This window comes from Bos indicus, chromosome 28 (genome assembly GCF_029378745.1).
Source record: "Bos indicus isolate NIAB-ARS_2022 breed Sahiwal x Tharparkar chromosome 28, NIAB-ARS_B.indTharparkar_mat_pri_1.0, whole genome shotgun sequence".
NCBI classification, from domain to species: domain Eukaryota; kingdom Metazoa; phylum Chordata; class Mammalia; order Artiodactyla; family Bovidae; genus Bos; species Bos indicus.
The window spans coordinates 23,065,196-23,092,909 of NC_091787.1; the positions used below are offsets into that span (position 1 = coordinate 23,065,196).

The 27,714-nt window shown below is 37.5% G+C and overlaps 1 protein-coding gene across 8 annotated transcripts in view; it reads right to left on the minus strand.

Moving 5' to 3' along the window:
- The window catches only part of CTNNA3 (catenin alpha 3), a 1,976,430-nt gene that overhangs the window by 728,738 nt on the left and 1,219,978 nt on the right, over nt 1-27,714 (minus strand). For all 8 annotated transcript variants that reach the window (XM_070781776.1, XM_070781778.1, XM_070781775.1 and 5 more), the window contains one exon: nt 13,178-13,270. In XM_070781776.1, the coding sequence (XP_070637877.1) occupies nt 13,178-13,270 (93 nt within the window). The remainder of the gene's footprint in view (nt 1-13,177; nt 13,271-27,714) is intronic.

Sequence of the window (27,714 nt, forward strand, 5' to 3'; positions counted from 1 at the left end):
TAAAAATGGAACAAGATTTCAGTTTTATCCTTCCACCAGGTTAAGTTCCCAGGTTAAGTTTCTCTTCTTTATATAAAGAGAGATTCATTAGAGGATCTCAAGATTGGGCAATAGAAGTGTGTGTGTGTGTGTGTGTGTGTGTGTGTGTGTGTGTGTGTGTGTGTGTTCAGTCACGTCCGACTATTTACAGCCCTATGGACTGTAACCTGCTAGGCTCCTCTGTCCTTGGGATTTTCCAGGCAAGAATACTGGAGCAGGTTGCCCTTTCCTGCTCCAGGGGATCTTCCTGACCCAGGGATGGAACTCCCGAGGCTCTTGCATCTCCTGTATTGGCAGGAGGATTCTTTACCACTAGCAACACATGGGAAGCCCCGTTAGAAGCCCTGTAGGCCAACTTCTTATCCTCTACATTGTCTAAATATCACTCTCCTTATATTCAAATGTCTGTGACATTGAGAAACTCCAAATCCCTCCTTCTCAACAAAGTCCAATTTCTTCCAGGGCAGTTACTGTAGAAAAAATCATTCTATATTGAGACAAAATTTTTATATTTCTAGCTCATGTTCATAGGTTGTAGTTCTGCCCCTTAGGGACCTTCAGAACAAGTCTTTCACATCAGAGCCCTTTGAAGATTTGATGATAGTGATCATGTTTCTCCATGTCTTAACCTTTTCCTGGCTAAAAATTCCCTGTTGCTTTTATGAGTTTTTTGTACAACATAGTTTCAAGTCACGTCACCATTTCAGATATTCTCTGCTAAATTTCCTCCAGGTGACAGTCTTTTCAAAGTATGACATCTGTAAATGGGCAAAATATTACAGTTGTAGTTCTCTAGACACAGTAAAAACCAACATGATCCAATTCACTGAGACCTAGGTGAATTCAATGGTATTTAGCAAACAGGAACTAAATGTAGCCCCATCATCAGCTCCTTTTGCCCTGTGTTTTCTCAACCTGACTTATTCCAAAATTAGTCTAATTTTAAAAGGAAATTAGTCCTGAATGTTCATTGGAAGGACTAAGGCTAAAGCTGAAACTCTAATACTTTAGCCACCTAATGTGAAGAACTGACTCATTGGAAAAGACCCTGATGCTGGGAAAGATTAAAGGAGGGAGGAGAAAGTGACAACAGAGAATGAGATGGTTGGATGGCATCAGCGACTCAATGGACATGAGTTTGAGCAAGCTCGAGACTTGGTAAAGGACAGGGAAGCCTGGTGTGCTGCAGTCCATGGGGTCACAAAAATTTGGATAAGACTGAGCAACTGAACTGAACTGAATATTAAAAGTAGGTTAGGTTTTCCTTCAAAATTAATAAAATACCTATTTCTAGTTAAAAACTTAGAATCCTTAAAGAAATAAAGTGAAATGTGAAAGTATTCCTCCTGTTCTATATCTCTAGTCTCACTTCTTGGAAGTAAACACTATTAAAATTTTCATGAGAACCTTTTGAAAAATGTCCTACAAGTACATAAACATATGGCTCAATCTTCTTTTTTTCACATAAGTGGGAAATAGGATACTCATCGGAAATGTACCTTTTTCTTGGTTATCTTGGGTATCTTCCATACTAAAATACATATTGAGCTGACATTACTTTAAACAACTTTTAACATTCTCCACTAACAGATATTTAGGTTGGCTCTAGCTTTGTCATTGCAGATAACAAACTTTGCTCATAACAAACAAATAAACCTTGCTCATAACAAACTGGTGTGCCAGAGTGGTAGGGATGGGGGGATAGGCAAAATAGGTGAAGGGGATTAAGAGGTACAAATATCCAGACACAAAAATAAATAAGTCACAGGGATACGTCATATAGTGCTGCAGTTCATGGGGTCGCAAAGAGTCGGACACGACTGAGTGACTGAACTGATATAATGTAGTCAATAACATTGTAACAACTCTGTATGGTGATAGATGGCAGCTAGATTTATTGCAGTGATCATTTCATAATATACAAAAATATCCAATCACCATTAATGCACCCAAAGTTAATATTCTATGTCAAATTTAACACACTGAGGAAACCAGAAGGGAAAGAGACATGTGTACCCCAATGTTCATCACAGCACTGTTTATAATAGCCAGGACATGGAAGTAACTAGATGTCCATCAGCAGATGAATGGATAAGAAAGCTATGGTACATATACACAATGGAGTATTACTCAGCCATTAAAAAGAATACATTTGAATCAGTTCTAATGAGGTGGATGAAACTGGAGCCTATTATACAGAGTGAAGTAAGCCAGAAAGAAAAACACCAATACAGTATACTAACGCATATATATGGAATTTAGAAAGATGGTAACAATAACCCTGTGTACGAGACAGCAAAAGAGACACTGATGTATAGAAGAGTCTTATGGACTCTGGGAGAGGGAGAGGGTGGGAAGATTTGGGAGAATGGCATTGAAACATGTAAAATATCATGTATGAAACGAGTCGCCAGTCCAGGTTTGATGCACGATACTGGATGCTTGGGGCTGGTGCACTGGGACAACCCAGAGGGATGGTATAGGGAGGGAGGAGGGAGGAGGGTTCAGGATGGGGAACACATGTATACCTGTGGCAGACTCATTTCAATATTTGGCAAAACTAATACAATATTGTAAAGTTTAAAAATAAAATTAAATAAAAAAAATAAATAAAGGAAAAAAAAACATAAAAAAGAACTTGCTTAGACTTTTGTGCATGTGCACTCATGTGTCTGTACTATAAATTTCAAGAAGTGGAATTAATGAACCTAAATGTATATGCATATTTTATTTCAATCAGATCAGATCAGGTCAGATCGGTCGCTCAGTCATGTCCGACTCTTTGCAACCCCATGAATCGCAGCACGCCAGGCCTCCCTGTCCATCACCAACTCCCGGAGTTCACCCAGACTCACGTCTATCGAGTCAGTGATGCCATCCAGCCATCTCATCCTGTCATCCCCTTCTCCTCCTGCCCCTAATCCCTCCCAGCACCAGGGTCTTTTCCAATTAATCAACTCTTCTCATGAGGTGGCCAAAGTACTGGACTTCAGCTTTAGCATCATTCCTTCCAAAGAAATCCCGGGCTGATCACCTTCAGAATGGACTGGTTGGATCTCCTTGCAGTCCAAGGGACTCTCAAGAGTCTTCTCCAACACCACAGCTCAAAAGCATCAATTCTTCAGTCCTCAGCCTTCTTCACAGTCCAACTCTCACATCCATACATGACCACTGGAAAAACCATAGCCTTGACTCGATGAACCTTTGTTGGCCAAGTAATGTCTCTGCTTTTGAATATGCTATCTAGGTTGGTCATAACTTTCCTTCCAAGGAGTAAGCGTCTTTTTTAATTTCATGGCTGCAGTCACCATGTGTAGTGATTTTGGAGCCCCCATAAATAAAGTCTGACAATGTTTCCACTGTTTCCCCATCTATTTCCTATGAAGTGGTGGGACCGGATGCCATGATCTTCGTTTTCTGAATGTTGAGCTTTAAGCCAACTTTTTCACTCTCCTCTTTCACTTTCATCAAGAGGCTTTTGAGTTCCTCTTGACTTTATGCCATAAGGGTGGTGTCATCTGCATATCTGAGGTTATTGATATTTCTCCCGGCAATCTTGATTCCAGTTTGTGTTTCTTCCAGTCCAGCGTTTCTGATGATGTACCCTGCATATAAGTTAAATAAACAGGGTGACAATATACAGCCTTGACGAACTCCTTTTCCTATTTGGAACCAGTCTGCTGTTTCATGTCCAGTTCTAATTGTTGCTTCCTGACCTGCATACAAATTTCTCAAGAGGCAGATCAGGTGGTCTGGTATTCCCATCTCTTGAAAAATTTTCCACAGTTTATTGTGATCCACATAGTCAAAGGCTTTGGCAGAGTCAACAAAGCAGAAATAGATGTTTTTCTAGAACTCTCTTGCTTTTTCTATGATCCAGTGGATGTTGGCAATTTGATCTCTGGTTCCTCTGCCTTTTCTAAAACCAGCTTGAACATAAGAAAGTTCACGGTTCACATATTGCTGAAGCCTGGCTTGGAGAATTTTGAGCATTACTTTACTAGTGTGTGAGATGAGTGCAATTGTGCGGTAGTTTGAGCATTCTTTGGCATTGCCTTTCTTTGGGATTGGAATGAAAACTGACCTTTTCCAGTCCTGTGGCCTCTGCTGAGTTTTCCAAATGCTGGCATATTGAGTGCAACACTTTCACAGCATCATCTTTCAGGATTTGGAATAGCTCAACTGGAATTCCATCACCTCCACTAGCTTTGTTCTTAGTGATGCTTTCTAAGGCCCACTTGACTTCACATTCCAGGATGTCTGGCTCTAGGTCAGTGATCACACCATCATGATTATCTGGGTCGTGAAGATCTTTTTTTTACAGTTCTTCTGTGTATTCTTGCCACCTCTTCTTAATATCTTCTGCTTCTGTTAGGTCCATACCATTTCTGTCCTTTATCTAGCTCATCTTTGCATGAAATGTTCCTTTCGTATCTCTGATTTTCTTGAAGAGATCCCTAGTCTTTCCCATTCTGTTGTTTTCTTCTATTTCTTTGCATTGATCACTGAAGAAGGCTTTCTTATCTCTTCTTGCTATTCTTTGGAACTCTGCATTCAGATGTTTATATCTTTCCTTTTCTCCTTTGCTTTTCGCTTCTCTTCTTTTCACAACTATTTGTAAGGCCTCCTCAGACAGCCATTTTGCTTTTTTGCATTTCTTTTCTATGAGAATGTTCTTGATCCCTGTCTTCTGTACAGTGTCACGAACGTCATTCCATAGTTCATCAGACACTCTATCTATCAGATCTAGGCCCTTAAATCTATTTCTCACTTCCACTGTATAATTATAAGGGATTTGATTTAGGTCATACCTGAATGGTCTAGTGGTTTTCCCTACTTTCTTCAATTTAAGTCTGAATTTGGAAATAAGGAGTTCATGGTCTGAGCCACAGTCAGCTCCTGGTCTTGTTTTTGCTGACTGTATAGAGCTTCTCCACCTTTGGCTGCAAAGAATATAATCAATCTGATTTCGGTGTTGACCATCTGGTGATGTCCATGTATAGAGTCTTCTCTTGTGTTGCTGGAAGACGGTGTTTGTTATGACCAGTGCATTTTCTTGGCAAAACTCTATTAGTCTTTGCCCTGCTTCATTCCATATTCCAAGGCCAAATTTGTCTGTTATATTGCCAAAATGGATCTTATACACATATACACATTTACAAACATGCATACACACAACATATATACATACATACACACAACATACAATTGGGGATGCACCCTAGACCCACTAACTCTGAATTTCAGGGTATACTATATAAAAAATACACAGTATAAAAAATAATTTTGTAGTACAGAGGTAGAGAATAAATTTTAGAACTTGTTCTTTGATGAAAAAAAATGTTAAGTTGTATTAGTCTTTTCTGACAGCTAAATCACATTGTTGATTCATACTGAGATTACTATCAACTAAAATTTCTAACCTTTTGGAGAGTAAATATTTACTAAGGTATGTTCACTCCATTATTTATTTTTAGATTTCTTTTATAGTGCCAAAAATATATGGTTTAATATTTTACCTATTCAGTATTCAGTTCAGTTCAGTCGCTCAGTCATGTCTGACTCTTTGCTGAATATAATAATATTCAGTCCATGTTTTGAATATTCAAATTCTTTATGACCAGACTCTTTCAGCTAATATAGTCCCTTTACCTTCTAACTTTCAACTGAAAAAGATTAAGACCATAATTATAAAATTTTATCCAAATCACTAGTAAAATACTGAAATGAGCTAGGCCAAGGGCAGATTGCAGCCCAGCAGTAGAGGTTAGCAACTATACATTAATCAGCCATCTTAATGATTTATTTTTTATCAATTACAATTCTAATTATAAGGTAATTTTTTACATTGTAAAAAAAAAGAGAGATATGCCTAAAAGATGTTGCAAAAAATCTTATTTTAGTCTGTGAATATAAAATGACTTAATATTCTAGAAACCCTGCCCATATATTGGACAAATAGTTATTGAGCATCCAATATATGCTGCATTTCTCTTAGGTATGTGGGACACAGGCAGTGAACAAGAAACAATAAATCACTGCCTTCATAAACTTTATATTTGAAAGTGGACAGTGTACAATAAAAAACTAACAAAATAGTATAAAATATAATATCAAATTATAGTAGAGACTTTAAAAGAAATAAATATGGTGACATGATAGGTAACTTAGAGAGGCTGATGTCTGAGATGATATTCGAGCCCAGTTTTCACAAATTGAACATAACAGAAGCTGTCCATATGGCCATATGAAAAAAACAAACTGGGAAATTACCAAGTGTGAACTCCCTCAGGTGGTAAAAGCTTATTGTGTTCTAGAAACAGAAAGGCCAAAGTGCAGAGATCTAACAAATGCAAAGGAAAATAATATGAAGTAGAGTTGACAGTTAGGCAGTAGAAATTTCATGTAAGTCTGAATAACTCATTAAAAGAACTTTGCATTTTATTGTAAAGGGCTAAGGAAAGCAACTGCTATGCTAAACATTTTTAAAATTGGGTTTTTATATGGGAAGTAGATTAGAAAGACATGAGTATGAGCATGGAAACCATGTAGGATATTTCTGTAGTCAAAGATAAAAATGATAAGGCACAGACTATGATATTTTTCATCCTGTTGACAAACAACATGAAGAAAAGTATATAGATTCCAGACAAATATTTTTGTTGAAACTTTTAGGGCTTGTTAATGGATTAAATAGGAAAACTAGCCATTAGATATAATTAAAATATGAGTTTCACTAGGACAAGAGTTTTGACTAATATATTTTCTTTACTGTTTACTCCCCAGCTGCATAAATGATACCTACCACATAGCATATGTTCAATAAATATTTACTGCATTAAAAAAAAGAAAAAGAAAGAAAATCTCTAGGTTTTTCCTCAGAGAAACTAGGTGAAAGGCCATGCTGTTAACTAAAATCAGTAAGATTGAAGAAAAGCAAAATGAGGCAGGGGTACAACTATTAGGAGTTCCATTTGGCTATTTTAAGTTTTAGATGTCTTCTAGGTATAAATGTGGAGATGTAAAGGGAAAATTAAATATTTGAGTCTGGTCTTTAGGAAAGTTTTCTGGCCTATTGAGAAAAATTGGGATTCCATCAAAATATAGCCATGGACTTTATTGTAATTAATAATAAAAGAATATTAAAGAGTCTCTGAAGGACATTTAAAAAAAAGATCTGATTATGGGGATATATAAAACATGTTTATTAATGGAAATATTTAATATTTTGAAGGAGCCACTTTTACTTAAAATAATCTAAAATCTAAAACATTTTAACAATTTCAATAAAAAAATTCTAATATGTATTTTTATAGAACTTTGTAAGTAGATACTTAAAGTTACATAAAAGAGCAGAGCAGAACAGTAATACTTTAAAGAAAGAAACAAGGCATCTAAAATTGACTAGAAGATATCAAGATGTAACCAAAAGTCACAATTAAGACTGTAACTCTCCCTGACACCAAAAACAAGGATATGACACATGTACACAAAATTATAGGCTAATGCTATTGATGAACATAGATGTAAAAACCCTCGACTAAACATTAGCAAACCAAATTCAACAATACATTAAAAGGATCATATTCTGTGAGCAAGTAGGATTTATCCCAGGGATGAAAGATGGTTCAGTATTTTCAAACAATCAATGTGATATACCACATTAACAAATTGAACAGTAAAAGTCATATGATCATCTCAATAGATGTAGCAAAAGTTTTTGACAAAATTCAACATTCATTTATGATCCAAAAAATCCAAAAAAAAACTGGGTAGAGAGGCAATGCACCTCAAAATATAAAGGCCATATATGAAAAACTCATAGTCAACATCATATGCAATGTATGAAAAGCTAAAAACATTTCCTCTAAGATCAAAAATAAGGATGTACACTCTTGCCATTTTTATTAAACACAGGTTGGAAGTAATAAACACAGCATTCAGACAGGAAAAGGAAATGAAAGAGTCTAAATTTTAAGGCAAAAAGTAAAACTGCCACAGTTTACAGACAATAAGATCCAATATATGGAGAATCCTAAAGATGCTACAAAAATCTATTGTAACTCATCAGTGAATTCAATCAAGTTTCAGGATATAAAATTAATATACAGAAATCAGTTGTGCTTCTATGCACTAACAGCAAACTAGAAAGAGAAATTAAGAGAATAATCCAATTTATAGTTGCACGACAAAGTATAAAACATTTAGAAATAAATCTAAGGAAATAAAAGACTCTTATTAGGAAAACTATAAAACACTAATAAAGGAATTGAAGGAGACACAAAGAGATGCCTCTGCAATATCTTTATAAATCATGTTCTCGGATTGGAAGAAGCATTAGTGTTGATAACGTGACCATACTACCCAAGGCAATCTACAGATTCAACGTAATTAATCCCAAAATACCAGTGGCATTTTTCATAAAACTAGAACAAATAATTCATTTGTATGGAAACACAAAAGAGTTCAAATAGCAAACATAATCTTGAGAAAGAAGAACAAAGCCAGAGGCATCATTCTTCCTGATTTCAAACTATATTACAAAGCACAGTAATCAAAACAGTATGGTACAAAAACAGATGAAACTTGCAAACATACAACATACAAAAACAGACACATAAGTCAGTGGAACATAGAAAAGAGCCCAGAAAAAAAAAATTACACTTATGTGGCAATTAATCTACAAGAGGAGAGGCAAGAATATACAATGTGGAAAAGTATACCCTCTTTAATAAGTTGTATTGGGAAAACTGGACAGCTACTTGCAAAAGAATAAAGCTGGACTATTTTCTCATACCATATATAAATTCAAAATGGATTGAAGACTTAAAGGTAAGACCCCAGACCATAAACCTTCTAGGAAAAAAATGTAGGCAGGATGCTCTTTGACATCAGTCTTAGCAATATTCTGGGGATATGTATTCTCAGGTAAAGAAAACAAAACCAAAGATAAACAAATGAGACTACATCAAACTTCAAAAGCTTTTGTGCAGTTAGGGAAACTATCAACAAAATTAAAAGCCACATACTGAATGAGAGAAGATACTTGCAAACAAAATACTCACTAAGGGCTTAACATCCAAAACAAACAAAGAACTCATAAGACTCAACATCAAAAAAGAAAGAAAGAAACAACCCAATTAAAAATGGGTAAAGAACCTGAATAGACATTTTTTCAAAGAAGTATGCAGATGGCCAACAGGCACATGAAAAGATGCTCAGTATCACTAATCATCAGGGAAATGCAAATTGAAGTCATGAGCTATTACTTCACCTGTTGTAATAACAAGTGTAGGCAAGGACGTAGAGACAAGGGACCCCTTGTGCATTATTTATGGGAATGTAAATTGGTGTAGCCACTGTGAAAAACAATAGTGGGGGTTCCTCAAAAAATTAAAAATAGAACTACCAAATGATCCAGCAATTCCACTTCTGGAATTTTACCCAAAAGAAACCAAAAACATTGGTTTAAAAAATATATATCTGAGAATTCCCTGGTGCCGAGGGCATGGGTCAGTCCCTGGTTCAGGAAGTAAGGTTCCAAAAGCCATAGCACAGCCAAAATTTTTTTTAATTTAAAAAAAGTTAAAAAAATGAAAAAAATATAGGTATTCCTATGGGCTTCCCTGGTGGCTCAGAGGTAAAAGCCTCTGCCTGCAATGAGGGAGACCTGGGTTTGATCCCTGGTCAGGAAGGTCCCCTGGAGAAGGAAATGGCAACCCACTCCAGTATTCTTGCCTGGAAAATCCCATGGACAGAGGATCCTGATGGGCTATAGTCCACAGGGTAGCAAAGAGTCAGACACAACTGAGCAACTTCACTTTCACTTTCATGTTCATTGCAGCATTATTTATAATAGCCAAGATTTTAAAGCATTCTAAGAGTTTTTATCAATAAATGAGTGAATAAAGAAGATGTTGTACACACACACATACAACAAAAACACAATGGAACACCGCTGCTGCTGCTAAGTCGCTTCAGTCGTTTCCAACTCTGTGCAGCCCCATAGATGGCAGCCCACTAGGCTTCTCTGTTCCTGGGATTCTCCAGGCAAGAAGACTGGAGGGGGTTGCCATTTCCTTCTCCAATGCATGAAAGTGAAAAGTGAAAGTGAAGTCGCTCAGTTGTGCCCGACTCTTAGCGACTTTATGGACTGCAACCTACCAGGCTTCTCCATCCATGGGATTTTCCAGGCAAGAGTACTGGAGTGGGGTGCCATTGCCTTCTCTGAATGGAATATTACTCAGCCATAAAATTAATTAAACCTTGCCACTGTAATAACATTGATAGACCTAGAAGGAATATGCTAAATGAGATAAGTCAAACAGAGTAAGGTAAGTATCACATGATTTCACTTATATATGGAATCTAAAAAATAAAGTATAATTGGTAAAGGATCAACTTTTTAATACAGGATGATAGCCCAGTGGTTACCACTGTTTAAAAAAATAGATTCAACCTCCTGTTAGACATAAAAATAAATTTCAGATAAAATAAAGATTTAAATGTTAAATAACAGTATTTACTATTTTAAAAAGAAAATATGGGGACTATGTAACCCTTTTGTTGGAAGAATTTCTTGACAAAGCCCAAACCAACATACCATGGCACAGAGTAGATGCTCAAATGTCTAATTAAAAAATTAAAAGATGAATCATATGTTCATATTATAGTTCTTAAAATACTTTAGGATTAAAATACTATATTCAAAGTTAAAGGAAAAGCCACAGTCAACAGAAGATATTTTTTAATAAATCTAAGCAGTGCAATAAAAACAAGCAATTAAAAATCGTCAAAGGGTTTAAGCAATTCAGACTTCTAAAGCCAAATGGTTAATAACTGTTTCTTTAAGTGTTTTCTTGAGTAATCATGAAAAAGCATAAATTGAAACCAATGAGATATACTGAATACTATTCAGATTCAAAAGACATTTCAAAAGTAACAGCATCAAGTGTTATCTACAATATGGAGAAACGAAAACTCAAACTACTGAGGAGAATGTAAGTGATTCAGCCACTTCAGAGGCCTATTGCACAGTTCTGTTGCCTATGGGACCTCAGAGAAAACTGACCTCAGTTATGAGATCTCAGTTGCTGGTCCTCTAGATTGTACTTCAGCCAGTTTTAATTTGTTAATCAGCATTAAATCTAAAGAAGCAGTCACCTTACTATTTCTTAAATATTCTTACAGATGAAATCATTGGCAAAGCAAGCAAGAATTTCACACACATTCTGCTTTTAGTAAAATTAGAATTCCAGCAGAAGTCCAGAGACTTGAAATTTCTAATCATTATTATATTTCACATCTTTACAACTACTGTGGTTTTAATTGGGAAGTAATTATCTACATCACTTGTTGCATATTCTAAGGCAACAAAGGATTGACCTTATGTGTATCCTCAGTTCAGTTCAGTTCAGTCACTCAGTTGTGTCTGATTCTTTGTGACCCCAAGGACTGCAGCACACCAGGCTTCCCTGTGCATCACCAACTCCCAGAGTTTACTCAAACTCATGCCCATTGAGTTGGTGATGCTATCCAACCATCTCATCCTCTGTTGTCCCTTTCTCCTGTGTATCCTGAATCATAGTTTTGAGACAATTACTCATCTAGAAATAATTCCTAAGCAATATGTTTCTCTTTGGATTTTAAAAAACTCCTGAATTCCAGACAAGACAATATTTCTTGGCTTTTTTCAAACTCATGCCTTCTTTTGATAAAAGAGGAAAAAAAAATTCTTTTTCATATGATTTGAGATTTCAAATTAAATAATGACTAAAAATAAATCAGATCTGTTGGACAAAACACTGCTTTGATTTCAAACTATATCTTTCAGAAAATTCTAAGATGGTCTCTCAGGAACTGTTACAAGAACCAGGTGTTAAATAAAGAATGAAGTGCTTAGTAAAGAGTAAACTATGACCTTAGGATGAGTCATTTTATATTTTTAAAATATACATTTTAATGTTTCCATATGTATGAAAGTCTTCAGCATTACACATAATTTTTAATTTTATTTTATTTTAAAACTTTACATAATTGTATTATTTTTGCCAAATATCAAAATGAATCTGCCACAGGTATACATGTGTTCTCCATCCTGAACCCACCTCCCTCCTCCCTCCCCATACCATCCCTCTGGGTCGTCCCAGTGCACTAGCCCCAAGCATCCAGTATCATGCATTGAACCTGGACTGGCAACTCGTTTCTTACATGATATTTTGCATGTTTAATGTCATTCTCCCAAATCTTCCCACCCTCTCCCTCTCCCACAGAGCCCATAAGACTGTTCTATACATCAGTGTCTCTTTTGCTGTCTCGTACACAGGGTTATTGTTACCATCTTTCTAAATTCCATATATATGCGTTAGTATACTGTATTGGTGTTTTTCCTTCTGGCTTACTTCACTCTGTATAATAGGCTCCAGTTTCATCCACCTCATTAGAACTGATTCAAATGTATTCTTTTTAATGGCTGAGTAATACTCCATTGTGTATATGTACCACAGCTTTCTTATCCATTCATCTGCTGATGGACATCTAGGTTGCTTCCATGTCCTGGCTATTATAAACAGTGCTGTGATGAACATTGGGGTACACGTGTGTATGCCCAGCAGTGGGATTGCTGGACCACAAGGCAGTTCTGTTTCCATTTTTTTAAGGAATCTCCACACTGTTCTCCATAGTGGCTGTACTAGTTTGCATTGACAAATTCTTAGAAAAGTACAACTTTCCAAAACTCGACCAGGAAGAAATAGAAAATCTTAACAGACCCATCACAAGCACGGAAATTGAAACTGTAATCAAAAATCTTCCAACAAACAAAAGCCCAGGTCCAGATGGCTTCACAGCTGAATTCTACCAAAAATTTAGAGAAGAGCTAACACCTATCCTGCTCAAAGTCTTCCAAAAAATTGCAGAGGAAGGTAAATTTCCAAACTCATTCTATGAGGCCACCATCACCCTAATACCAAAACCTGACAAAGATCCCACAAAAAAAGAAAACTACAGGCCAATATCACTGATGAACATAGATGCAAAAATCCTTAACAAAATTCTAGCAATCAGAATCCAACAACACATTAAAAAGATCATACACATAATTTTTTATAGCTAGTTTAATGAAAGACAGTTATCATACCTGTGGACACAAGGTTTCCAGGTGATTGGCAGCAACTCTGACAATCTTAATCCCATCTTCATTTGTTGACATGGAACAAGCAAGATTTGCCACCTTAAATACAAAATAATGGAAATTATCTCAGATTATCAAGGAAATGCAGAAACATCTGTTATCACAGACAAGAGCGTTTAAATGTTCACTGAAAATTTCAGTGACTACAGCATCTTCATAAATGTCACTGGAAGCATTCAGAAATCTATTAAATAACAGCAAAGGGCCATACAGTAGTGTTTAAAGCCAACAGGAAGACTGGTGAACGAATTTGCAATCCCTGTACAGTCTCTTGGTATCAATATCTAACCCATAATAAGATGTTGCTATGGTTTCTTATGAGACTGAGAAAAAGTTTATCCATGGATTGAAAGCTAATAAATTCTTGAACTCTTATATGATTGTGGTTTAAGTTTGTAATTGGTTTATTATTTCCCAGAAGTCTATTATGCACTCTTAAGTTGCATTAAGCATGACTATATCTTTGTTCATGTTTTATTCAGCATCAAATATGCTACAAAGCTGGGCAAATACAAGATAATTGAATTCTTCTTCCTGTTCTTGATTTTCTACTACAACTTCATTGGCACTATTTGACATTCCAGCAGTCTATTTGATTCACGCCTTTAGTGATATCCATATTTTTTTATACATTATTGTTTTGAAACACACTGTTTTCCAGGGATATGATTGCCCTTTAAAACAACTGCCTTCATGGTGATGACCTAAGTCCAATGTTTATAAAGATTTTCTTTATACCATGAATAAGTTGTGAGAAAGATTGTGGAATTCCATCCTTTTCCTTTGAACTTCAGTCTTACTCAACATCCCCCTTGCTAGCAGGTGAGTGTTCATGTACAGAGGCAATGCTTTCTTGGATCTACAAAATATGTCACTGCCTCCATCACTGCAAAGAGATCGCTTTCCTAACAATCATTTTCCTTAAGTTTCAGTTATTATATGCTTTAACATAAAGCAGTTTTTACTGATCAAACCCAAAATCCAATCAGTTGCAGAGAAACTTCACTTAAACTGCGTGTGTTGAAAGTGAACAACAAACATATCTTTGGATAACTATCTGTAGAGTACCAAAAACTCTTACTTACATGGATTTACAGCCTTTGCTTTTTTTTTTTTTTTTTAATAGCATTACTTTAAATATGTTGGCAGTGAAACAACTCCTTGGTTTGCATTTACATATAATGAAATAACAGCCATATATTACTTAACTGTGGAGTGGCATTGATCACTTTATTAATGTACATGGAAATGGCTTACTTGAAAAGGTCTTTTGTTGGCTTGAAGGTCACAATGCCTCAACTTTCATATCAGCCACATAATTAGCACATTTGTGATTATTTGAAAAGGGCAGTCATTTCTGTACCCCACTCCATTCTTAAAACACCACTCACAGAAAGTAAAATTTAGCAGTCTAATTCCTTTAATAAATTTTATAATAATTTGCACTGTACTTGCATGAAATAGCTGTCTTTAAATTTGAGCACTGTTTGCTTTAAGTAGAAATATGAAATTATTGGCTCAATCTTTTGGTCAAATAGATGAATGTTGGTTGAACCTAAGTTTAAAAATTACAGAAAGATACTCTATATAGACATTTTAAAAATTTCTTTAATTTTATATTCAAATACAGTTGATTAACAGTTTTATGTCAGTTTTAGGTATACAGTAAAGAGATTCAGTTATAAATGTATCTATTATTTTTTTAATTATTTTCTCATTTAGGTTATTACAGGACATTGGAGATACCAAGGGAATATTTTATGCAAAGATGGACTCAATAAAGGACAGAAATGGTGTGGACCTAACAGAAGCAGAAGATATTAACAAGAGGTGGCAAGAATAACAGAACTGTACAAAAAAGATCTTCATGACCCAGATAATCACAATGGTGTGATCACTCACCTAGAGCCAGACATCCTGGAATGTGAAGTCAAGTGGGCCTTAGGAAGCATCACTATGAACAAAGATAGTGGAGGTGATAGAATTCCAGTTGAGCTATTTCAAATCCTGAAAGATGATGCTGTGAAAGTGCTGCACTCAGTATGCCAGCAAATTTGGAAAACGCAGCAGTGGCCACAGGACTGGAAAAGGTCAGTTTTCATTCCAATCCCAAAGAAAGGCAATGCCAAAGAATGCTTAAACTACCGCACAATTGCACTCATCTCACATGCTAGTAAAGTAATGCTCAAAATTCTCCAAGCCAGGCTTCAGCAATACGTGAACCATGAACTTCCAGATGTTCAAGCTGGATTTAGAAAAGGCAGAGGAACCAGAGATCAAATTGCCAGCATCCTCTGGATCATCAAAAAAGCAAGAGAGTTCCAGAAAAACATCTATTTCTGTTTTGTTGACTATGCCAAAGCCTTTGACTGTGTGCATCACAATAAACTGTAGAAAATTCTGAAAAAGATGGGAATACCAGACCACCAGACCTGCCTCTTGAGAACCTGTACACAGGTCAGAAAGCAACAGTTAGAACTGGATATGGAACAACAGACTGGTTCCAAATAGGAAAAGGAGGATATCAAGGCTGTATATTGTTACCCTGCTTATTTTGCTTATACGCAGAGTACATCATAAGAAACTCTGGGCTGGAGCAAGCACAGGCTGGAATCAAGATTGCCGGGAGAAATAACAATAACTTCAGATATGCAGGTGACACCACCCTTATGGCAGAAAGTGAAGAAGAACTAAAGAGCCTCTTGATGAAAGTGAAAGAGGAGAGTGAAAAAGTTGGCTTACAGCTCAACATTCAGAAAACTAAGATCATAGTTTCCGGTCCCATTACTTCATGAAAAATAGGGAAACAGTAGAAACAGCGTCAGACTTTATTTTTGGGGGCTCCAAAATCACTGCAGATGGTGATTGCAGCCATGAGATTAAAAGACGCTTACTCCTTGGAAGAAAAGTTATGACCAATCTAGATACCATATTAAAAAGCAGAGACATTACTTCGCCAACAAAGGTCCCTCTAGTCAAGGCTATGGTTTTTCCAGTGGTCATGTATGGATGTGAGAGTTGGACTGTGAAGAAAGCTGAGCACCGAAGAATCGACACATTTGAACTCTGGTGTTGGAGAAGACTCTTGAGAGTTCTTTGGACTGCAAGGAGATCCAACCAGTCCATCCTAAAGGAGATCAGTCCTGGTTATTCATTGGAAGTACTGATGCTGAAGCTGAAATTCCAATATTTTGGCCACCTGATGCGAGAAGCTGACTCATTTGAAAAGACCCTGATGCTGGGAAAGACTGAGGGCAGGAGGAGAATGAAAGGACAGAGGATGAGATGGTTGGATGGCATCACCGACTCAATGGACATGGATTTAGGTAGACTCTGGCAATTGGTGATGGACAGGGAGGCCTGGCACGCTGTGGTTCTTGGGTTGAAAAATTCAGACATGATTGAGAGACTGAACTGAACTGAACTGAAGCAGTATTCCCTGTGCTATATAGTAGGTCCATATTGGTTATCTATTTTAAATATAGTAGTGTGTGCATGACAATCTCAGATTCCCAATCTGTGCTAAACAATCCAATCCAAAATGTGAGCAGAAGACCTAAATAGACATTTCTCTAAAGAAGACATACAGATGGCCAAGAGGACTTCCCCAGTGGCTCAGCAGTAAAGAATCTGCCTGCCATGCAGGAGACACTGGTTCAATCCCTAGATCTAGAAGATTCCCTGGAGAAGGGAATAGCAATCTACTCTAATATTCTTGCCTAGAGAATGCCATGGAAGAGGAGACTGGTGGACTACAGTCTATGGGTCACAAAGAGTCGAGCACAACTGAGCATGCACAGAGATTCACACACAGATGAACAAGAAGCATACCAAAAGATGCTCAACATTAGAAATATTAATTTTATAAAAAGTAATTATTAGAAAGTAATAATTTCTAATAACCATTAATTATTAGAAAAGGCAAATTAAATTAATTATTAGAAAAATGCAAATTAAAACTAAAATGAGATATTCCTTCACATCAGTCAGAAGGGCCATCATCAAAAAATCTACAAACAATAAATGCTGAGGAGGGTATGGAGAAAAGGAAACCCTCCTTCACTGTCAGTATGAATGTAAATTGGTACAAACACTATAGAGAGCCGTACGGAGGTTTCTAAAGAAACTAAAAAATATGGATTTCTGTGGTTGTCCATTGGTTAAGAATCTGCCTTCCAATGCAGGGGACTCAGGTTCCATCCATGGTCAGAGAACTAAGATCCCACGTTGCTGTTGTTGTTTAGACTCTAAGTCATGTCAGACACTTTTGCAACCCCATGGACTATAGCCTACATGTTATGGGGCAGCTAAGCTCATGAATTACAGGTAGAGAGAAGCCTGTGCTGCAACGAAGAGCCCATGTACCCCAAAAAGGTCTGACATGGCCAAATAAATAAATAAATATTTTTAAGAAAACATAACTACCATATGATCCACAAGCCCACTCCTGGGCATATATCCAGAGAAAAACATCCTTTCAAAAGGATCTATGTACTCCAATGTGCATTGCAGTGCTGTTTATAATAGTCAACATATGGAAGCAACCTAAATGTCCCCTGACAGAGAAAGGCATAAACAAAAGGTGGTACATACATACATCAGAATATTATTCAGCCATTACAAACAGTGAAATGATGTCATTTGCAGAAACATGGATGGACATGGAGATTATCACAGTAAGTGAAGTATGTCAGAAAGAGAACAACAAACATGCAGAATCTTAAAAAATAAAACAAATGAACTTATCACAAAATAGAAAAAGGCATGATAAAGGACAGAAACAGTAATAACCTGACAGAAATAGAAGAGATTAAGAGGTGGCAAGAATACATAAAAGAACTATATACAAAAGGTCTTACTGATCCAGATAACCACAGTGGTGTGATCACTCACCTAGAGCTGGGCATCCTGGTGTGTGAAGTCAAGTGGACCTTAGGAAGCATTATTACAAAGCTAGTGGAAGTGACAGAATTTCAGCAGAGCTATTTAAAATTCTAAAAGATGATGCTCTTAAAATCCTGTACTCAATACGTCAGCAAATTTGGAAAACTCAGCCATAGGACTAGAAAAGGTCAGTTTTTCATTTCAATCCCCAAGAAGGGCAATGCCAAAGAATGTTCAAACCACCTGGACAATTGCTTTCATTTCACATGTTAGTAAGTTTATGCTCAAAATTCTAGGCTTCAATGGAATAGGAACTGAGAACATCCAGATGTACAAGCTGGATGTAAAAAAAGGCAGAGGAACCAGAAATCAAATTGCCAATGTCTGTTGGATCACAAAGAAAGCAAAGGAAGTCTAGAAAACCATCTACTTCTGTTCAGTAACTACGCTAAAGTCATTAACTGTATGGATCACAACAAACTGTGGAATATTCTTAGAGAAGGGAATTCCAGACCACCTTACCTGTCTCCTGAGAAACCTGTATGAGGGTCAAGAGGCAACAGTTAGAACTGGACATGTAACAATGGACTGGTTTCGAACTGGGAAGGGAGAACTTTACATCGTCACCCTTCTTATTTACCTTCTATGCAGAGTACTTCATGCGATATGCCAGGCTGCTTGAGTTACAAGCTGGAATCAAGATTGCTGGGACAAATATCAGCAACCTCAGGTATGGAGATGACACCACTGTAATGGCATAAAGTGAAGAGAAACTAAAGAGCCTCTTGAAGAGGGTGAAAGAGGAGAGTGAACAAGCTGGCTTAAACTCAACATTCAAACAACGAAGATCATAGCATCCAGTCCCATCATACTCATGGCAAATAGAAGGGGGAAAAGTGGAAACAGTGACAGATTTTATTTTCTTGGACTAAAAAATTACTGTGGATGGATATTGCAGCCATGAAATTAAAAGACACTTGCTCCTTGAAAGGAAAGCTATGACAAACCTAGTGTGTTAAACAGCAGAGACATCACTTTGCTGACAAATGTCTGTATGGTCAAAGCTATGGTTTTTCCAGTAGTCATGTTTGGATATGAGAGCTGGATCATAAGAAGGCTGAGTGCCTAAGAATTGATGCTTTGAATTTTGGTGCTGGAGAAGACTCTTAAGAATTCCTTGGACTGCAAGGAGGTCAAATCAGTCAATACTAAAATAAATCAATCCTGAATATTCACTGGAAGGACTGATGCTGAAGCTCTAAAACTCTGATTACCTGATATAAAGAGCCAATTCATTGGAAAAGACCCTAATGCCAGGAAAGATAGAAGACAAAAGGATGAGATGGTTAGATACCATCAACGACTCAATGGACATGAATTTAAGCAAACTCCAGATAAATGTAGGACAGAGAAGCCTGGAAGGCTGCAGTCCATGGGATCTCAAAGAGTCAGACATGACTTGACTTAGTGGTTCACCAACAACAAAACGGAAGTAGACTCTCAGACATAGAGAATGAACTTATGGTACTAGTGGGAAGGGTGGATACACTTTAATTTTTAATTTATTATCTTTATTTTTTTTTAAACAAGCATTTTTATTCTGGACATTTGCTGGTTACCATGTTACTGAAGTAAGTTTAATTATTAATGTTAACATAAAAATCATCCTAAACACAAAGTTTCTGTTTATATTATCATGAGTTCAGTTCAGGCGCTCAGTCATGTCCAACTCTTTGCGACCCCATGAATCGCAGCACGCCAGGCCTCCCTGTCCATCACCAACTCCCGGAGTTCACTCAGACTCACGTCCACCGAGTCAGTGATGCCATCCAGCCATCTCATCCTCTGTCTTCCCCCTCTCCTCCTGCCTCAATCCCTCCCAGCATCAGAGTCTTTTCCAAAGATTCAACACTTCGCATGAGGTGGCCAAAGTACTGGAGTTTCAGCTTTAGCATCAGTCCTTCCAAAGAAATCCCAGGGCTGATCTTCTTCAGAATGGACTGGTTGGATCTCCTTGCAGTCCAAGGGACTCTCAGGAGTCTTCTCCAACACCACAGTTCAAAAGCATCAATTCTTCAGTGCTCAGCTTTCTTCACAGTCCAACTCTCACATCCATACATGACCACTGGAAAAACCATAGCCTTGACTAGACGGACCTTTGTTAGCCAAGTAATGGCTCTGCTTTTGAATATGCTATTTAGGTTGGTCATAACTTTCCTTCCAAGGAGTAAGCGTCTTTTAATTTCATGGCTGCAGTCACCATCTGCAGTGATTTTGGAGCCCCCCAAAATAAAGTCTGACACTGTTTCCACTCTTTCCCCACCTATTGCCCATGAAGTGATGGGACCGGATGCCATGATCTTCGTTTCTGAATGTTGAGCTTTAAGCCAACTTTTTCACTCTCCTCTTTCACTTTCATCAAGAGGCTCTTTAGTTCCTCTTCACTTTCTGCCATAAGGGTGGTGTCATCTGCATATCTGAGGCTATTGATATTTCTCCCGGCAATCTTGATTCCAGCTGTGCTTCTTCCAGCCCATCATTTCTCATGATGTACTCTGCATATAAGTTAAATAAGCAGGGTGACAATATACAGCCTTGACGTACTCCTTTTTCTATTTGGAACCAGTCTGTTGTTCCATGTCCAGTTCTAACTGTTGCTTCCTGACCTGCATATAGGTTTCTCAAGATGCAGGTCAGGTGGTTTGGTACTCCCATCTCTTTCAGAATTTTCCACAGTGTGTTGTGATCCACACAGTCAAAGGCTTTGGCATAGTCAATAAAGCAGAAATAGATGTTTTTCTGGAACTCTCTTGCTTTTTCCATGATCCAGCAGATGTTGTCAATTTGATCTCTGGTTCCTCTGCCTTTTCTATATTATCATACTTAAGTTTTATTTACAAAATACTGAGTTGAAAATACATCTCAAAATTTTCTAGTCTATGAATGATTATATTGACATTCTTTCTGTCTTCTTTTATTCAGACGTACCCAAACTTCTTACCAGAAGAACTGTTCTACATCAGGTAAGCTTTCTAGATAGTCAGTTACGATTACCAAATTAAGGCTCGTAGAGTTTCAGTGATATTTTATACAAACAAATTTAAATGTATAGCATAGTTAATATTCTTTGGAGGGAATGATGCTGAAGGTGAAACTCCAGTACTTTGGCCACCTCATGCGAAGAGTTGACTCTTTGGAAAAGACTCTGATGCTGGGGGGGGATTGGGGGCAGGAGGAGAATGGGACGACAGAGGATGAGATGGCTGGATGGCATCACTGACTTGATGGATGTGAGTCTGAGTGAACTCCGGGAGTTAGTGATGGACAGGGAGGCCTGGCGTGCTGTGATTCAGCGACTGAACTGAACTGAACTGAACTGACCAGAAAAAGTTATGTGTTAAAAATATCTTTAAATTTCTAATTTGAGTGATTTGTGACATCTTTTCTAGGTCAAATCAATGTGTAAAGTGAAAGTGAAAGTTGCTCAGTCGTGTCTGACTCATTGCAACCCCATGGACTATACAGTCCATGGAATTCTCCAGGCCTGAATACTGCAGTGGGTAGCCTTTTCCTTCTTCAGGGGATCTTCCCAACCCAGGGATTGAAGCCAGGTCTCCTGCATTACAGGTCGATTCTTTACCAGCTGAGGTAAGTGAAAGCCAAATTTCTTCTAATATTCATAAGTTGTGTGTGGCTCTTCAGGCAGTCAGGTATGTTCCTAGGCGAAACATGAAGGCAACTCCCTACTGGTCGAAGAAAATAGCATGCAAATAAAATATTTTGTAAGATACTTTGAGATATTTGGACATTTAACATCTTTTATATATTGAACTTTTTTTCAAAAGTCTAAGTAAAGTTGTATTATTTAAGAGATCTTTGTGAAAGACGTCTGTCCTCTAAAGGAAATTATTCATAGAGAGGTTTTGGAGACAAATAGGTCTGGATTTTAACCTGATTCCCACAATTATCAATATTTCTGACCATGGATAAAATGGTAATATCTGAGAGAATTTTGTCATCTATAAAATGGGTATGATAGTATCAGTATCTACCTAACTTGAGTACTTTGAAAATTAAATGAGACAGTGCATGAAGACAATTTGATACTTGGTAGCCCTGAAGATGTATGAATTCCCTTCCAGATCGTCTTATCTTTTACTAATCCAGGATGGGGAAGAACATTCACTCTCTCAAGAGATTTTATAGAAGTAAAACCTTAGGAGTCTAAAGATATATGACACAATTTCTAATCAAAGAGCCACAAATCAAAATGCTTTAAGGACTCAGGCAAGATATACAAATGTAGAGTCTATATGTAACAATAGGTGGGGTAGGGTGGTGGGGCCTCAGGCAAACATGAGCATATATGCCCTGTCTAATGGCATTAGACCTCATTAAAATACAAGGAAAAATTCACAGCTTTGGTCAAACTAACAGTCTGTCCGCTTACTTTAGTTCATAGTTCACCAGTCTGTGACCTCTGACCGTATTCTCTCACCCAGTATTTTACAGACAGGGAAACAAAGCCAAACAGAGAAGAAATACATTCAAACCATCCACTGACAGGAAGACTATTAACCAGGAAACAATGTATGCCATTTATGCCACCCCGATTTAAAGTACTGAAAATTTCCTGCATTGAAATGATTGACCAGACTTTTTATTGATGTTGTGCCTTACCCAAGGCCAAGAAAATCAGAATCTAAATTATCCTAAATGGGGCCAAAGGCACTCAGGTAGATTCACAAGTTTATTACAAAGAAAAGACCAGGACACAATTTCGTTCATTTTTTTAAATAAAAGATTAAACACTATCTTTAAAATAACTGCCGATACTCTAATAATTGCAAAAGTCACATAAAAAATCTTCAAACAGGGAAATAGTGCCATGTTACTCAGAGGGGAGTGATTATTTTTTCAGCATCTCTCTCATGAGCCTCTTTCCTTCGCATAAGTCCTTCTGGCCTTCTAAGATGTATCACATTCTAGAAGTTTTAAATTTGAATGCACTGCCCTTTCAGGTATATTGAAAATATTGCAGACAATAAAGCCTGGCTAGACAATTCTTGAATTAATTCACATTAATTACTATCGTACTGATGTTTGTTCTTTTCTTCCTAGTTCCAGTTCTGTACACTAATTAATATCCCTGGCATCTTTTCTATTTACTGGACTGTGATCCTTCCCCTTCACCTGGCATAGAACATGGTACCTCTCATCCCTGACCCATGTTCTTAAGAGAGAAATTCTCTGCTCAGGAACCTGGACTCATTGTTGACATTACTTTGTCAACAAAGGTCCCTCTAGTCAAGGCTATGGTTTTTCCAGTAGTCATGTATGAATGTGAGAGTTGGACTATAAAAACAGCTGAGTGCCGAAGAACTGATGCTTTTGAACTGTGGTGTTGGAGAAGACTCTTGAGAGTCCCTTGGACTGCAAGGAGATCCAACCAGTCCATCCTAAAGATCAGTCCTGGGTGTGCATGGAAGGTCTGAAGTTGAAGCTGAAACTCCAATACTTTGGCCACCTGATGTGGAGAGCTGGCTCATTTGAAAAGACCCTGATGTTGGGAAAGATTGAAGGCAAGAGGAGAAGGGGATGACAGAGGATGACATCGTTGGACAGCATCACCGACACAATGGACGTGGGTTTGGGTGGACTCTAGGAGTTGGTGATGGACAGGGAGGCCTGGCGTCCTGCGGTTCATGGATGGGGTCACAAAGAGTCGGACACAACTGAGCAACTAAACTGAACTGTGGGTGGAAGTTATAAGAGGTATAAACTGTGTTTAATTCAACTTTTTAAAGTTTTACAAGTGAGAAAGAATACATGTATATGCATGGCTAAGTCCCTTTGCTGTCTACCTGAAATCATCACAGCATTGTTAATCAGCTCTACTTGAACATAAAATAAAAAGTTAAAAAAAAAAATTTCCCCAGGTAACTCTGATGTACTACTCTCGACATACATACACACAAAACACAGACACATTTAGACTTTGTGTTGATTTTCATTTGTTTGTATAAGACACTCCTTCCTGAAGATTAATGTAAAGTGGTAAAAATCTACAAGAAGCATGAACTGACTATACACACACACACACACACACACACAGAAAAGGCTAGGAAGTCATAGAAAAGGCTTCACAAATTAGAGATAAGAAATAACAACCTATACCACCACCCGAAAAATAGGGCTTAGTCTATTAGTCTACCGTAACAAAAGTAATAGACTGGATAGCTTATAAACAACAGAATTAACTTCTCACAGTGCTAGAGTTTGGGAAGTCTAGGATCAAGGTGGTGGCAGATGCAATGCCTGGTGACCCTAGAATGACCCTCTACTCTGGCTGGAAGCTCACACAGCAGGAGAGTTGAGGGAAATCTCTGGGATTCCTTTTCATAAGGGCACTAATTACATACGTAAGGGTTCTTCTCTCATTACCTAATCACCTTCAAAATGTTCCATCTCCCAGTCCAATCACCTTGGGTGTTAAGATTTCACCATATGAATTTGGGGGACGGGCACAAACATTTAGTCCATAAGATATAAAAGTTTAAAAATAAAAATACTCAGGAAACAAGAAAATCAAAAGTAGAAGAGATTTCTGGCCTTCTACCCAACATCTGCTCCTTTTTCTGTCAAGAACAGTCTGATTTCCCTTTGGACAACTGCTGTCTCCTCCTCTAGCTCAGTGGTATGAAGTCTTGGTATGACAGTTAATCAAGGTGCCTAGTCCTTTCCTGCCCTGGTGTGGGCATATCTACCACTTCCTGAGAGGAGTCTTGGAGCAGTTCGTGTGTCAGTCTCCGCCCTCTGCCTGTATTTATGTGCACTAGCTTGTATCTTCCAGTGAAGTCTCTTTTGTTTTCTACCTAAGTAAGCCAAATTCATATTATCATGCCTACAACCATACTGAAATGAGTACTGAGCCTGAAATTTACATACCAATTATGCATTAATTTCAGATGGCTCCTCTTAGCAAAGTAAAAGGCTGGCAATGCAGAACTTCAATTCAGTAGAAGGCACTTTCTAATCAAATGTCTGCAACCTAGATGTCCTAATAACAGGAGCAAGCGCAGGGGAAGGAGATGTTCATTTCAGTTCCTGCACATGTAGATAAACATGTTTATCACCTCTCCTCTTTTGAGTATCTAATCCCTTGGTGTCTATTAGAACACTTTACATACCAGGTACAACGGATATCTAGTTCTTGAAGAAAATAATTAAACAATTTGGGGTTTATCCTTTTACAAACCATTTATTATGTCAAAAACCTATCCTTCCATGTGCTCTTTTAAATTCATACCTGTATATTAAAGTCTGAATCAAATGCTATCTCCTCCACAAAACCTTCCCAGACACCCAGAATCAGAATTCATACTCCCACAATAAGATCTACTTTACTCTTCCAAGACTCACTTATGTTTATTTCAGATAGTAAATAGCTAGATGGTAAGGATAATCATGTATTCTTTTCTAAAAATATTTTTTAATCAGGTTAAGTATCCTAAAAATAGAATGTTGTCTATGTAAATTAACAAAAATAATAATTTATCTTTTTTTGGTCATGCTGTTCAGCCTATAGAATCTTAGTTCCCCAATCAGAGATTGAACCCAGGCCCTCAGCACTGAAGGCACAGGGTCCTAACCACCGGACCACCAAGGAATTTGCAATAGTTTATGCATTTGGAAACATATGATCTTCTACTGTGTTTTAAACTAATACATTAAATAAAGTGTATTTCTTAGAGGGCTTAATGCAATTTAATTTTTTCATTGAAAACTATGTGCTTCCTCTGCCCTATCCTTATCAAAAAAAAAAGTTTCTAATTATCTATTATAGGAGCATAAAATAAGTATCATTACTTTAGGTTATGGAGGAAAATACTTGAGGAAAGAAAGCCCTTGAATCATTAAACTTAATTGCTTTGAGTTGATTTCAGTCCAACTGTGTTTGCATATTGGGAGCATCAAAATCTGACAAGTCTGTAGCAAAGATACAAATAAACACAGGCAAACTTGGAGTAAGAATACTGACACAGTACAGCTAAAGCAAGTTCTTTATTTATGACTTGGCATTTGCAAAAGATTGGATTGCTTTCTGAATTTAGAAAAGAATAAAAGTTCACAAAAACTTGTGAAGAGCCATGAAGGAGGGAAAGAGGAAGTACCGTGGATATTAATTAGGAAGTCACTAGCTTATCAAGCATGGGGTCTCGAAGAGTCGGACACGACTGAGCGACTTCACTTTCACTTTTCACTTTCATGCATTGGAGAAGGAAATGGCAACCAACTCCATTGTTCTTGCCTGGAGAATCCCAGGGACCGGGGAGCCAGGTGGGCTGCCGTCTATGGGGTCACACAGAGTCAGACACGACTGAAGCAACTTAGCAGCAGCAGCAGCTAATCAATAGCAATTGGATGTGTTTGAGTATGGAATAAATAGTCTTACAAGAGGACCTAAGATACCAATATTTATTAGGAAGATAGAAATTGTCTCCTATCTTTATCTTTAAACCTATGATGAGTCATGTAAAAAGTGGCCAGAGATAGAGAAGGTCACCCACAATACTCTGAGGTCATAGAGGCTAGGAGAACAGAAAGTTTCAAGAAGGTAGTTTCAAATATCAAAAAAAATGAGAGGTCAAGAAAGTAATTCCTGAAATTACTCATCGATTCAGACACAGAGACTCACTGATTCAGATCATTTTTAGTTTGGGTAGAATGATGATGGCCAGACTAGCCTAATGTGGACAGAGGACAGTGTAGGAGGGGGGGTGGCCCATATGTCTTATGAACAAAGGAGAAAGCTAGAGACTGCCTGGACAATACTCATTCCCATTTCCTTCCCTTATGCATCCATTTGTTTTTATGTCATCTCTCAAATCATCTCCTGAATCATCTACTTTTCTTTCTCCCTACCCTAGTCAAGTGTGCTGTCAATTTTTTCATTCAGTCTTAGCTTTTATTCTCAGCCACTGTGCCTTCTCTGTAATATAGTCACCATATTGCAGCTGACAATTTTTTTTTTTCCAAGTGTAAATTCGATTCCCCCATCATAATCTCCCATTCCCATTCCATAGTCTCTTCCTTACAAGATCCTGGTCCAAGCCCGGTACAGCCTGCTCCAAGACTCATCACATAGTTCTTTACTGAACTCTATCAGCCTAATTTCAAATATTCACCCTTCCTTCTGCCACAGGACACTTGTACATGCCGTTTTCTTTTGCCTGGAATGTGTCCCTCCTCCTTCTCACCACCACATTTACATCACACATAGATATGCTCAACTGCAGATCTAGTCTCAAAAGCAAATTTTTAGAAAGTTTTTCACCAACACTACATTCGCTATCCACCACTGAGCTCTCCCCCAACCCAAGTCAGGTTTGTCCTTGAGAGCCTGATTCTCAGTTTGTAATTATACATTTATTGAAGACAGTATTTGATTAGTGATCATTTCCTCTGCTTTATAAGAGAAGGGCCCTTATTTGCTCATCATTGGAACCTCATTTTCTAGTACTTGATATATAAATAGCCAGACAATAAATACTTCTTCAGTGAATGAATAAATGAATAAATGCATGAATTAGTATGCT